At 39.7% G+C, this 15,455-nt stretch overlaps 1 protein-coding gene across 3 annotated transcripts in view; it reads right to left on the bottom strand.

Moving 5' to 3' along the window:
* runx1.L (RUNX family transcription factor 1 L homeolog) overlaps positions 1-15,455 on the bottom strand; it is a 159,244-nt gene that overhangs the window by 18,437 nt on the left and 125,352 nt on the right. For 2 of the 3 annotated variants that reach the window (NM_001086497.1, XM_041580854.1), the window contains 1 exon segment: positions 10,708-10,899. In NM_001086497.1, coding sequence (NP_001079966.1) covers positions 10,708-10,899 — 192 coding nt within the window. 3 annotated transcript variants of the gene reach the window in all.

The following is a 15,455-nucleotide window of genomic DNA, read 5'->3' as shown; positions in this document are numbered from 1 at the left end:
CTTGTGATGTGCGAGACCAGCTTTAACAAGCTCTATGCAAGCTCTGTGCCTATTGTTATGTGCCTGACAGATACAGGTCACATGACTCCAGCAGGAGAAGGCAAAGGATTCTGGGAGGTAAAGTCCATTAAGTGCGGGGGGGGGGGAGGAAGGTTGGCAAAACAGTCAGGTTTAGTAACTTCAAGTAACAATTACTTACAAAAGCGAAAAACGATCAACATGACCTATAGGTAACTTTTAATGTAGATTAATATTCTGAAAAGAAAATTTTTAGTATCAGTATCACTTTAAGTAAAAAGTTTGCTGTGAAACCCAAGCTGAAACCTCTCCCTAGAAAATATTTTCCAGTAAATAACTGTCTCGTTTGTATCTAAATTTCTGTTCCGTGACTAAGTCTCCCCCATCGCTGAGTGAAAATCGACTGGCTGCCTCAGCTTCCTCTTGCTCAGGAGTTCGGACGAGGCTGTTAGCTGTTCGTGCCAATAATAGACCAGAGGCCGCACAGCTGCGCGCCTGTCGCCATTGCCCTGTCACACACACACCTGTCTGGCCTTATGCTGGGGCCGGAGTCACAGCTGCCAGTGGCTTTGAAGGGGTTCAGTTCTGACTGGGATCAATTTGATACCCTGACAGAACCCCCTCGCTATGTCCCTTTAAATCACAGCAAACATACAGGCAACAAATTACAAATAAAACCATTCCATCTTTGTAATGAATATATATCAGAAAGTTGCTTAAAAGTATGTTTCCTTTCATTATGTTTCGGTGGTGTTCCACCTTTTAATTAAAAATATACCGTATTTCTAAATTTGTCGTGGTATTTAAATTCAAGGTACAGGTATGGGACGGGGTTCTCAGGGTTTTCCGGATAAAGAGTCTTTTTGTAAATTGGCTCAGCATATCTTAAGTCTAATCTACTAAAGAATCTTTTAAAAGTTCATTAAACCCAATAGGATTATTCTGCCTCTAATAAGGATTAATTATATCTTAATTGGGATCAAGTACAAAGTACTGTTTAATTATTACAAAAAAAAAAAAAAAAAAGGAAATAATTTCGTCAGACTGTGGGTGGGGGCTCCGTAGCCCACTGTGGCTGCCATTTCCAACACAGTCCGACCCTGATTTTAAAATTCTTAAACTATTTGAATAAAATGAGAGAGTCTATGGGAGATGGCCTTCCTGTAATTGGGAGCTTTCTAGATAACGAGTTTTCAGATAAAGGATCCCATTCCAATATTTGAAAACAATTAATCTCACCTGTCTATTAATCGTTAACATTTAGACCATAAGCTTCATCAGCATGGCTCCCTTACTGTATACCTCACTGCTGAAACACAAGATCATACACCCAAATATTAAATATTGTCTATATTAACTGACACCGATACCCTTCCATTGCAGCAGGGGGAAGTAAGTTGTTAGCAGATAAGGCTTATTTGCTGCAGCCGGTTATAGTATAGTATAGATGTACCAGTCTCTCTCTCACTAGTGTATCCCAGGGAGGCTATATCATGTGCGATACACACACACTTTGTTTTACTCCGCAGGATATCACTGTAGCTGTTGTGTTACACCACTAGATTTTGCAACAGCATTTTGCTTTGTAAACAGAGACAGATAAAGGCTACGGTAAGCAGGGTTTCTTTTGCCAGTGCTTTAATGGCAGGGAGTGGGGACTGTGCCCTTTAGCTATTAATAAATACATTTGATGTCATTGAATAAGCCACTGCTCATATTTAACCATTGCCAACAGCCCGGATTTAACTATTTCCAGACCTATGTCAGGCAGCTTATATTATAGTAGGAGATGTGGCTGAAATGTGTCCCTAGGGAGACTCACATCGCCTGTCGCTAATATGACTATAGGCACTGATGATCATAGAATTTTGGTGCTTTTTTCTGGCCTGGGTACAGGGAGTAATGAGCATGCAGGTTACAAGAAGGTGAATGCGTTTCACAGGAATTACAAATTCTCTCCAAATAACTTGTTTAGAAGGTCAATATTCCAACTTTCATGTGAGAAAGTCATAAAAGCTACCTAACGGGAAGAATTTGGGAACAAACTGTGAATGCTTTGCATCTGCCTTCATCATAGAATGATGACAGACAAATAGATAGATGAAAAGAAAGAGAGATAGATAGATAGATGATAGATAGATAGATAGATAGATAGATAGATAGATAGATAGATAGATAGATAGATAGATAGATAAATAGATAGATGATAGATAGATAGATAGATAGATAGATAGATAGATAGATAGATAGATTGATAGACAGATAGGTAGATAGAAGGAGACTGATAGAAAGCTAGGTAAAGGATAGAGAGATAGATAGATAGATAGATAGATAGATAGATAGATAGATAGATAGATAGATAGATAGATAGATAGAGAGCTCGGTAAAGGAAAAGACAGAGAGAGAGATAGAGAGCTAAGTAAAGAACAGCAAGATAGATTGATAGATGAAAAGAAAAAAAGATAGATGATGATGATGATAGATAGATAGATAGATAGACAGACAGACAGACAGACAGACAGACAGACAGACAGACAGACAGATAGATAGATAGAGAGAGAGAGCTCGGTAAAGGATAGATAGATCAATAGATAGATAAATAAGAGAGATAGATTATAGACTTCTATACACATAAAGAAACATCAAGCTGATCCATCTCATATAAAAATAAATATCTAGATAAATCAGGTTCGATCAGTAGAAAGACCTACACTAATGCATTTTACTGAACAGTTATTGTGATGTAAAATGGAATTATCATTAGGGCATATTTTCCCTTTAAGTGTTAAAATTATTTTTGCTTTTCGTGCATAAATCATCCTCCCCCCCTTTCAGTAATCAATACATTGAATTTTTAATTGTATGGAAACAGCACTGAACAAATGGTATCTTTAGATTATATTTCCATCCATTATGGCAGCCTATTGAACGGCGCGTCTGTTCTGCGCTTCATGGGTCATTTATAAGGCGTTATCACATGCTCTGGAATTTCCACTTGGCAGTCATATTGCAGGGAACAAAAAAAAAATCTCTTTTCTGCGAGGATCCTCGGAGCCCCGGAGAGAGTGTGATAGTCATATATAATTATAAATATCTAGTATGTACTGGCAGAAAATCCCGGCAAGAAATTCTCCAGTTGAAATGACTAATGTTCTACTAATCCTCAAGCATGATGTTGGGCTATGAAGGGGGTATAGAATGTGACCATATTCCGAATGCCTCTCGCATTTCCGTGGGGCTTCATCAGCTGCTGGGGGAATAGATTTGGAAGATGTCAGAAAATATATATCTATAGGATCTGTAAGATACTTTTATGTTAGAGTCATGGGGCATGCTGGAGCTGGCCCTTTTATTTTCTGCAACGTAGCAGCATTTGGGAGAGGCCTTATTTTAAAATTGCAACCAGTCAAAAAGATTAGTACTGGTTACTCTCACTACTGAACGCCCACTGATGCTGGTATGTAAAATTATTACCTACATTACTGCCTTGATACTAGCTACATGCATTGGTATAGGGCAGGGATTCCCAACCTTTTGAACCCGTGAGCAACATTCAGAAGTAAAAGGAGTTGGGGAGCAACACAAGCATGAAAAATGTTCTTGGGGTGCCAAATAAGTGCTGTGATTGGCATTTAGGTAGCCCCTATGTGGATTGTCAACCTACATTGAGACTTTGTTTGGCAGTAAACCTTATTTTTATACAACCAAAACTTGCCTCCAAGCCTGGAATTCAAAAAGAAACACCTGCTTTAGGCCACTGGGAGCAACATCCAAGGGTTTGGAGAGTAACATGTTACTCGTGAGCTACTGGTTGGGGATCACTGGTATAGGGTAAGTTCAGGACAAGGCTTCTTCCATCTAACTTATTTTAATAGCTTTTACTATCTGAAATGTAGTGACATTTGATAGCATTGAGTCAGTGACTCTTAGCAGTGGGCCAGCCTAGGAAACAAAGATGGCAGCTTACTTTTATCAAACATTGATTTGTGAGGGTGCAGTCATTTCTGTACTGTTTATAGGTACAGGCATGGGACCTGTTATCCAGAATGTTCGAGACCTGGGGTTTTCCAGATTACAGTTCTGATAACAGAATTTGGATCTTCATACCTTAAGTTTACTAGAAAATCATGTAAACATTAAATAAACCCAATAAGGATTAATTATATCTTAGTTGAGATCAAGTACAAGATGCTGCTTTATTACTACAGAGAAAAAGGAAATTCATTTTTAAAAATGTGAATTATTTGGATAAAATGGGAGTCTATGGGAGACGGCCTTTCCATTATTTGGAGCTTTCTGGATAATCGGTTTCCAGATAATGGATTCTCTACCTGCTTAATATTTAGATCACAACAGGGGCCTATGCAGTTGACATTTCTTGTCTGATGGAATTTTCCTTCCTGCCCAAGAACTAGATATCGATCAGGCAGGCCATGGTTATGGTCCTATACAAGGACCATTAAACTGCTGACTTGAGGTGGCTGTACACTGGCCGGTTTTTTATGGTATCTGACTGATCGGCCAAATGCAAACCTCCATGTTTTTTTTACCTACAATGCACAATACTAACCATTAAAGCGGACCTGTCACCCAGACATAAAAAGCTGTATAATAAAAGTCCTTTTCAAATTAAACATGAAATCCAAATTATTTTGTTATTAAAGCATTCATAGCTGTTGTAAACTCATTTAAAAATCTCAGCTGTCAATCAAATATTGCCTACTCCTCCTCTATGCCTTAGGCAATTACTTTCACTTTCCATTCAGCACTTCCTAGATGTCACTGCTCTCCCCACATTCCCCCTCTCTCTTCACCATTTAATTGTGTAACCAGGACATGGGGATGGACATCGGGTCCCCCATTCTGGTGCACAAACAAGATTTTGAGATTATACAAGGCTTGTTTTAATAACAGTGTCCACAAAATGGCTCCTGCCTGCTTGGTATAATTATGAGTTCCCAGGCTGAAGGAAACAAAATTCAAATCATTTATATAGTTTAATTAACGTTAATTTTGCTTGACTAATGTGATAAAATAGGATTTGGAATATTTTTTTGGGATGACAGGCCCCCTTTAAATAAACCCAATAGGCTTATTTTTTTAATGATTAATTAATTATATGTTAGTTTGGATCAAGCACAAGCTACTGTTTTCATATTATTACAGAGAAAAGGGAAATCACTTTTCAAAAATTAGTATTGTTTGGATAAAACGGAGCCTATGGGAGACCGCCTTTCCGTAATTCGGAGCTTTCTGGATAACGGGTTTCCACATAACAGATTCCCCTGTACTGTGTATTAAAATGTATAATTTGATTTACTGTGCTGTGCAATGTGTGAGGATGCATAACTTCGGAGAGTGTTCTGCCAGCAAGAGATTATAAGGGACTATTCTGTGTAAAGAAACACTGGCCATTGGCCTGGGAACAGAGGGCAGACACTGAAAATTCCCACTGAGATTTCACAAGCACCTGCATAAACCCCCTCTGGCTCCACCAAGGGGTTAATATGGGCGTTAACCCTTCAAGTGCCAGGAGCGCTGAAATTCCATCCTAATAACAACAGGTGGTGGCTTGTTTCCCAGTCCAACTATTTATCATCCTGGAAGCCATCCAGATTCTAACCAACAGCAGTGTAAACTGGCAGTGAATGTGAAACAGTGGCAATGGGCCCTGTGGGCGAGGCATCGGATTACCTTTAAAGGGAAAATGAATATACAGATCTTGAATTAAAGATAATTTGGAACATTTCAGTGTTGGATTCCAAGTGGTTGCGAATCCAAAAATAAAATAAACTATATAAAAAAGAATGTCCCATGCTCATTAGAAATTTTCAGTGGTTTAAAAAGTGAATTTGATCCCATAAAAAAAGGTGCCAATGATACTAGTGGCTGCACGTTGGGTGTTCCTTATGGAGGAGACAGCCCATATATTCAGCTTGTTTTCACACTGCAGGTTTGTAACTGGGAAATGTTGGTACAGAGCCACTCGCTATTGTCTTCGAAGCACTCGCATTGCTGTACAGACATGTTACCTGCAGGCCTGTTTGCCAGCGCTCTGATAAACACCCCATTGTATCTCTTTCCCCTCGGTGCCTTAAGCATTTCATGTGTGAATACACTTTTGTCTGAGAGACTGATGTTCCTTCCCCAAGAGCCCAAAAAATCTGCCGACTTTCATAATCAAAGAGACCTTTGGCAACACAGAATAAACCTTATTAAATACATCACTAAATATGATTGGAGAAAAAAGTAACAGACTCGCTGCCAGTTATTCATGTTAAATGTAGCAGGAGGGACAGTTGTAGGTGGGGTACCCTTGGGTGCTTGGCATGGTGCTGCTGGCAACACAACAAATCTACATTCTGCTGTATAGATTTTACATATAGTGGGCCAGTTATCTCACACACATATATGGCTGTATGTCCAAGGAAACTATATAAAATGGGAAATACAAAGAATTAGTTCAGACAGGCACATTAACCCTTTAGATCTGTGCCTTTGAAGACACTCGGCATCACGAACATGGGCTTTTGGGTGGCTATATAAATGTACAGCCCTGGGAAGACAGAAACTTGGATAACAGGACAGGGAAATCGATAAGAGGGAAAGAAAAAGAACTTGAAAATTAGAGATGCATCAAATCCAGAATATAGTTAAGAATACAACTGAATCTCAGAACTTTTTGAAAAGATTCTCATTGGTTGCCCAAACTGAATCGGAACCCTTCTTAAAAATACTCTGTAACTGAAGGTGTCAAATTTTGGAGATTTTGCTCAGATCTGAAAATTCAATGTCCTGAGAATTTGGTTCAGTATTAGGCCAAACTGATACAATATTCAAGATAATGTAAAAATACCCGATCAATGCATCTTCTAGGAAACCATTGGTGCATCAGTCATTCTGCCATATCACCGAGAATATGTAGCATAGTAATTAAGTTTATACCCCAAATCTCATCCTTATCAACCTTCAGTTTGAGTTTGGGAATATACGAATTAGGAACCAGTTTATGCAATGTATTAAGTACACCAGATGAGCTTACTACTATGCACACGCCCCAGACCTTCAGCAGAGGGAGCAAACACCAGGAAACATCAGAAGAGGGTGGCACAGGCATTACATTTTATTTTCCATAACTAAGACCCAATGCCTGACGCGTTTCGTGTCTACCAGGGACACTTAGTCATAAAATGGAAGTTTTTAACCTTTTACAATCTGACTCTACTACTTTGTGGGTCCAGGCCAATGCTGGCCTCTTCTGATGTTTCCTGAGTTTTGGGATCACAACCCTAGTGACTGAAGTTTCGGAGGGCCTTCTTGTCCATCATTTCAAGAAAACTTGATTTAAATTTGTTTATGACGCTACACAACAAACTTTAGGTGTGCACTAGAACCTGCTCCTATCTCAGGATGTAGGAAGAAATATTTAATGGAGAAACCTCTTCTTTACAGCACAATTCTCAAACTGGAGGGATCAGCGTCTGCTCCCCCAATTAATATTCCAGCCAAACAGGAGCTGCCGAGCTGTGAGCATTTCAATGCAAGAGCATCGCTTCTGAACTTCACAGGAACTCCGATACCCAAAGATGTTTTTAGAAGAGAAACACTGTAAAAGCCTCGGGGGCAAAAAGACAAAATCATTGCACCTGGGAAACTACAAAAGGCTCATGTACAAAAAGGAAAACTATCACTTTGCATGAGTTTTGCATGGCCAAAGAGCCCGTCTGCAGATAAACGGCTTTTGTGTTCTCTAATTTATGTTCAGTCTGCGCAACGAGTAATCTTTCAGCCTCAGAGCTTTTTGATGTGGTGTGTCTGCACCTTCGCTGCTTGTCTGTGGATGTGTTTGGTTAGATGATCTCAAGCCAGCAGGTGGACCTTACCTAATGAATTATGGCGGGAGTGCATGTGTACTGTAAAATTTGATTAGAGTGCATGCAGATGGCTCACTACATTACACATTGTTTTGTATGATGGAAGATTGATTAGTTCATCAGATTTTTAAGGGGTTACATCTCACCAGCGTAGAAATGTCCAAAGAAAACATACTGCTCATGAACTGTTAATATAGATACATACTAAATGGCAACATGAGGCCCCTACATAGTCCCCCCTCTTAAACCACCACATCTTCAGAGTCAAAATGGCCTTGCTCCTCAGTACAGCAGGGTTGACTGCCACCATATTTGCCTGTTTCATTTCTGATCCCTAGCTTCCTGGTGCCAGAGGCATAACTACAGCCCCAAATCCCTACCACCAGCTGTGCGCACACTCATAAACACCATCCTATGGACCCCATGGGTCTGGTTCTGGCTTCTATTACACATTTTCCTGGCTGATGATCGGTGTCAGGAAGCAAGGGAGAAGAAGTTAAAGGGATTATGTCATTTTTAAGATGTAGTTTCTATTTCCAAATTACACTGTTTACACTGCAAATAATTCACTCTAAAATATAAAATGTAATTCCTGAACCAGCAAGTGTATTTTTTTTTAGTTTTAATATTGGTGTGAAGGGAGCCATCATAGGTCATTTTGCCTGGTCATGTGCTTTCAGAAATCGCCAGCACTTTAGGATGGAACTGCTTTCTGGCAGGCTGTTGTTTCTCCTACTCAATGTAACTGACTGTGTCTCAGTGGGACCTGATTTTACTATTGAATACTGTTCTTAGATCTACCAGGCAGCTGTTATCTTGTGTCAGGGAGCTGTTATCTGGTTACTTTCCAACTATTCTGTTGTTAGGCTGCGGGGGGGGAGGAGGTTTGGGGTGATATCACTCTAAATTGCAGTACAGCAGTAAAGAGTGACCGAAGTTTATCAGAGCACATGTCACATGACTGAGGGCAGCTGGGAAACTTTCAATATGTCTAGCCCCATGTCAGATTTCAAAATGAAATATTAAAAAAATCTGTTTTCTCTTTTGAGAAACTGATTTCAGTGCAGAATTCTACTGGAGCAGCACTATTAACTGATTCATTTTTAAACCTTGACTGGCATGTGGAAACAAGGCAGGGGTGATTCCCGGTGGGATTTGAGGGGGGGGCATTTTAGCTAAGTGGATTTAGTTTGTCTTTAAAGGGTAATTTTGTTGCAATTAATCCACAAAATTATAGTGAGGGTTTAATAAATGTTTTCACAAATAAAGACTCTTTTATCATGGGTACAGATACAAGTACTGGAGTACCAGGTGGTGCACCCATTGATAGAACACCAGTGTGCTCTAAGTTTATGATACATATACTGTATATAGAGAGGGTGCTTACATTTGAGGGGATTTGCTATAATAAGCCCCAATACCTGATTCCTTCCCTGGGTTTTAAGAAATGCCAGACCCAATTTACAGAGTCAGTGGGGAATGTTCTCCAAACACAGAGACCCTCTCCTCTAAATACTCCATTGGCTTAACATCCATTTGATTTAAGTCGGATATGGTGGGGCATGCCAGGCATGTGTGACTGTGTGTGGGAGCTGCCACCTGTCGTCTCCTTTGCCATCAATATAGCAGCTCCAATCCAGCCTGGATCAGATTTACAGACCATTGCAAAAAAAATGTTAAGTAATCGTTCCCAGCAGAGCACTTTCTCTGTTTTGAAACAAGAATTTTGAATGGAGTGGCACCGTATTTGTCACTAAAATTTACCGCACTGGTATACAATTTTCTAAGGTTAGACACACAATGGCACAGTATTTTTTTCCCACAAATCTAATACCATTTCCCTGGCACAAAATGTTGTGCTAGCCAGTTGGCACAAGCAGTGGGATACCACAGGCATGCATTAAAAATTAAATACGTTTTATATCATTTGGATATGAATGAATGACTATTTGTACCGATAGGGTAACAGTTTGCTCGACTTCTAGTAACCCATAGCAACCAACCAGATATTTCTTAGATGATACCAATTGCTATGGGACTGGGACAAGCCAACTTCACACCTTGTAACCCTCATCCAAATAGAGGGGACCCTCCCTAAATGTTTCACAGCCTTCAGAGATGAGAAACCTATAGATATATCAGCAGATGCACATAACTTGCCTATATAATTTCTCGGTGTGTCAAACTCATAATTTAAAAAAGGAGTTTCAGATGCTAAATGAAAGAAACGCTTTAATCTGTTAACAGAAAGGTTTAGTAACCGGCAATTTCCCGGCAGTGGGAACCATTTTTAAAGTGGTCATTAAATGTAATTTAAAATTAATTCAATTTAATTAAATTCAGCAGAGTGACTTGGTGACTGTGCAATCAGTTCTACCATAGAAAAGGGAGTGGGAAAAAGCCAGTTACTCCTAGGGTGGATGTCAGGGCCCTGGGGGAAATATATCTATTTTGCAGGGGACCACTAATTATACAAAGTAGGAAATGCCTAACTGATGACCCTTTGGCTGTTGAACTCCTTGAACTCCGCCGTGGGCTGCCGAAAAGAGAGCTATGGAGAACACACATAAAGTGCTATGTCTCCTTCATGGCCTGCTGATGTACAACACCCAAGTGCAGCTTTGAAGTGCACCTAGGTCAGCACTTTATGACCTAAGAAAAGTCCCTTTATACACTCAGACACAAAAAAATTAGACTGTTAGCTCTCTGGGACAAGATCTTGCATATATACAGTATTTATGTATACTCTTCATTATAAAAAAACACAAACCCACATGAGCTGGTTTATAAACAAAAGAGGGGGTTCAGTACTTACCTTGTATCTGACCCTGAGGCTGAGGATTAAAAGCTGCGGAATGATTTAGGGTGGCACGTGGGTTGGGCATGGGATTTGGGTGATGCGGGCTGACCCTCATGGCCGTTCGGCGAAAATGTTCCAGTTCACTGAGTCGTTCGGAAAAGGACAAGTTTCCCGGTTTTGTCTGTTCATCTAATTTCTGTCGGTGTCCTATGTAAAAGGGGAAGACAAATCAGAATTACTTTTGGATATAAAGCACCTAACAAGGTGATATTGAAAAGAAGGGCCGTAGATTAAGTTACACTTTTTTGGGCTTAAAATATGTCATCTACCTCCAGGTTACCCGTCAGACTAATTATGAATTCTGTATGGATACAATAAAATCCTATTCTACAGAGAGGCAAACTGCATAGACATCCAAAAGCATAAAATTCATCCTCTGTGTTCTGTACCCCTTAAAGCTACACAAAGCATGTATCTTATCCTACCAGCAAGTATTTACCACCCTAGCAGGACTGCCGTGTGACGTTAACCTCTTATTAATACTATTTTTAACTCTGATTATTACTATTTTTACTCAGTGAAATACAATCTTGTAAACACTAGGTCCAGCCCAGTGCCTTTACGGTTTAGTTGCATGTGGAACCTAAACTGTAAAGGGGAAGTTCACCAGTCACTGAAATGTTTGTATTCTGTTGATGAAAGAATCCAAAGCTACTTTGTGAGCAACTAATATTCCCTCTCTGTCCCTTTTTAAAAACATAGGGGACATAACTGACCCCCTAACTATTTTTCTCCCTAATCCACCGACAGTACATCCCAAAACCAAACCCCTTCTGCAGCCACTGGATCATTGCTACCAGCTGTGGCATTTCAAAGTAAATATACAGTTGCTGCAATTTTTTTTTTTTTGTTAAATAAAAGTAAGCATAAACTTTTATGAGGGTTTGGTACTGGAGTCGCTGGCATTTCTCGTGCTAGTGGCTTGAGACAGTATGGCAGTATATCAGATTTCACACCGCACAGAGAAACGGATCCAGCTTTAATGCCATTGGATTTTTTAAAAGAAAAAAAAATCTCCAGCAGTTTAAGGAAAAAAATGGAAATAGCAAAAGGCTGGTGTTTTGGCAGGACAAGAGCCGATCGCTCCTTAATTTGTCAAGCATGCAAATCCCAGACCTCAATTTAGCTCTTCATTTCATGACAGTTGACTTGAATGCAAACACATTGAGTCACGCAAGCTGTGTACATATGTTGCCTGTCTCGTACATACACGCTATTTTAAGCTCCAGCCTGCTGTACTGAAGGGCTGGGCCGCTAAAGAGCCTTATTAAAGGTTCTGTGCAACACAAATTCCGGCGCTGCGAAGCCAAATGCTTTCTAAATGGTTTTTTAAAAGGGAAGAAAAGGCGGAGGGGGGGGGGAAGAAATTCAATTAACATGAATGGGAAACCTGCAGCAGATCAGCTATTATTGAGCTGAATATCCTTTTTAAACTATCATGTGACTTAAGATTCTAGTTAACAGGGTCAGGGCCCAAAATGAAATGTAGAGAAACTCCATTTTTTTTACAATCTATAATACCAGTAACAGCCTTTGGCTACATTACACATTAATCTTTAGCCTTAAAATAAAATGTTTTAGGGGCTTAACATTATATTTACTGCAACCAAGTTCATAAATTGGTGTTGATCTTAACTGCTGTATCTTTATATTTGTGTGTGTGACAAAGAAACCCTCAAACACATTAAAGGGGTTGTTCACCTTTAAATAAACTTATAAAGTATGATGTAGAGAGTGAAATCCTAAGACAATTTGCATTTGGTTTTCATTATTTGTGTTTTTTTAGTTAATTAGATTTTTATTCAGCAGCTCTCCAGTTAGCAATTTCAGCAGGTTTCTAGGGTCCATATAATCCTAGCAACCATGCATTCATTTGAATAAGAGACTGGAATATGAATAGTAGAGACCTGAATAGAAAGATGAGTAATAAAAAGCAGCAATAACAATACATTTGTAGCCTTACAGAGCATTTGGTTTTCAGAAGGGGTCAGTGACCTTCATTTGAAAGTAGTGATGCACCGAATCTAGGAATCGGGATTTGGCAAAGATTCGGCCTTATTTAGGAGGATCCGAATAAACAAAATCACGTGAAATTTTCATCACATAAACATGGAATTTAAAAATGTATTAACACACTGAGCATGTGGTTCTCTTTCCCCTTTTCCCCCCTAATTTACATATGCAAATTAGAGTTTCGGATTCAGTTCGGGATTCAGGCAAATCTTTCACAAAGGATTCTGGATTTGGCCGAATCCTAAAATTGTGGATTTGGTGCATCCCTATTTGAAAGCTGGAAAGAGTCAGAAGTAGGCAAATAATTCAAAACCTTTAAAAAAAAAAAAAAAAAAAAAAAAAGGCCAGTTGAAAAGTTGCTTAGAATTAGGCATTCTATAACATACTGAAAGTTAATTTAAAGGTGAACCACCCCTTTAACACAGCCCAGAGGCTTGTGTAGACAATGCCACATATGCCAGTATGAAATCAATTCATCTTTGAATTTGATCTGGTTTTAGATCAGAATCAAAATGTGAAAAAAGCGGTATTTATAAACATTGGAGGCAAACATCACCAGTGATGTTTCTCATATCAACCAATCAGCAATTAGATTTCAACAGTGACCTACATGTTATAAAACAAAAGCAAAGTTCTGGTTGGTTGCTATGGGTGATGTATGTCTACATATGCCCCTTAGGGTAGAGGCACACAGTGCTGTTTGGGGGAGATTTGTTGCCCAGCGACAAATCGGCATTTCTTCGGGCGACTAATCTCCCCACAGAATCTAAATCGATGGCAGGATGGCGCTTGTTTTTCCGACGTTTCCCCCTGAGGCAACATCGTAAAGCAAAGGGCTCTAAATGCCACCCCGCCGGCGATGAAGTGCCAAGGAAGTAGGCACGAAACGCATTAGAGAATCACATACCCTACCGATCTATGTAATTTTAATCGTTGAAATAAAGCTGGATTGATATTATATGAGTCTGTCTCCTGGTATGCTCCGATCAGCGCTCCACAGCGAGTTCTTGTGTCCATGTTTTACGCGGTTGGAAGTGACTGACATATCGCGAGAGCAGCGGTCGGTTGGGAGACGGAACACACAGGGTGAGCTCCGCTATTACCGCATTGTTACTAATTGCAGGGAGATTAGTCGCCCAAAGAAGAGGCGATTTATTGAGATTAATCTCCCCGAATCTCCACATGTGTCTCTGCCATAATTGTGTAGCCGCAGGTCTGTACAAGACTTGTGTGTAGCCAGCTAACCCGGGTAGTTATATCTGCAGTCATTTGTTTGTGTAAAACTGGCATGTAGCAAGCAATATCCCAGGTAATCTCTGCAGTCACTTGTTTATATGAGACTTGTGTGTTGCCAGAGTTATCCCAGATAATCTCTGCACTAACTGTGTGTTTTGCCAGAGTTATCCCAGGTATACATGTCAGCAGTCACTGTACAAGACCTGTGTGTGCAGCCAGAGTTATCCCAGGTAAACTCCACAGTCACTTGTTTGTATTAGACCTGCATGGGAGTTATCTCAAGTATATATCTCTGCAGCCATTTGCAAAGCTGAATGCCTAGGTATAATTAGATTGCATAGCTTAAAATAACCTGAATTCCTCTTTGGATGACTGGGTCTGTACCTGTATGCTGCTACCCTGCATTAAGACAAGCTCGTAATTTATAAAATTGACTTTGACTGTTACTCCCTACATCTTTGAAGCTAAGGGTGAAATACCTGGGTATTTTTATACCAAAGGACCGGAGTTGTTTTAGGGAAGGAAACTGAAACTGATATTCTATGAAAAGCCTTGAAGCAATCGGGGCCAACAGCAGTGCTAATTATTTTTCATAATCATGCTACAGTTTACTATATACAGACAGGAGATTGAATATGAGGAAATGTTTGGATTTTCATGGAGACAGCCTGATTCTCTGGACCAGAAAGTTTTCATCTAATGTTACAAGCCTATGCAGCTGTGCCCGGCTCCATGGATCTCAAAGATCTCTGATGTAGGACATTTGACTAAGTGGAGGATATAAACCAAATTTTGCCTAAGAATCTCTCCTCTCTGTAGTTTTTCCATACTCTTGTCCACTCCCCTGGGTAGAACTTGGCAGACAGACAGACAGGAGGCATTCTTTCAGAAAGCAAAGTCTCCTGACTGTCAGAACTCCACCCACAGACAGTTTTAAAGAGTTTTTTTTCTACTAACTCCGGTCCACATGACTCTGGACAGATCCAAACCACAAACTTACTGTTATTTTGCCTGAGAGTACAGGCAGCACAGAGCAGAGTGGATCACAGTCTTTGTGCATACTAACCTTTCATGAAGAGCAGGGGCAAAACCATAAAATATATTAGAAAAATCCATTACAAGTACAAATATGACATAACTGAGAGAAGATGGAGAGACAGATTCATCTTCTTTATGATACATCTGCTTATAATTTAAAGGAAGGAGCTGGTAGGATTCTTTTCATATATACACATAAGCGCGTGCAGATTCGTGATAAAAGACAATTTAGGCTTTGATGTAAAAGAAGTTTAATTGTTATAAATAGTTCCATAAATCCTTTTGGCAGGGTTATTATATTCTGTATCTAGGTTAAACTGCTCGTGGTGCCTTTTTCATAGGACCATGATGCGTGTACTGTTTGCATTGCAGATGAAAACAAAACGCCTGCAGAAAGTACTAATGAGATTTTGTAT

This window comes from Xenopus laevis, chromosome 2L (assembly GCF_017654675.1).
Source record: "Xenopus laevis strain J_2021 chromosome 2L, Xenopus_laevis_v10.1, whole genome shotgun sequence".
NCBI lineage: Eukaryota > Metazoa > Chordata > Amphibia > Anura > Pipidae > Xenopus > Xenopus laevis.
Note: the sequence above shows the minus strand (reverse complement) of the source record. Positions and strands in the feature narration are given on the sequence as shown.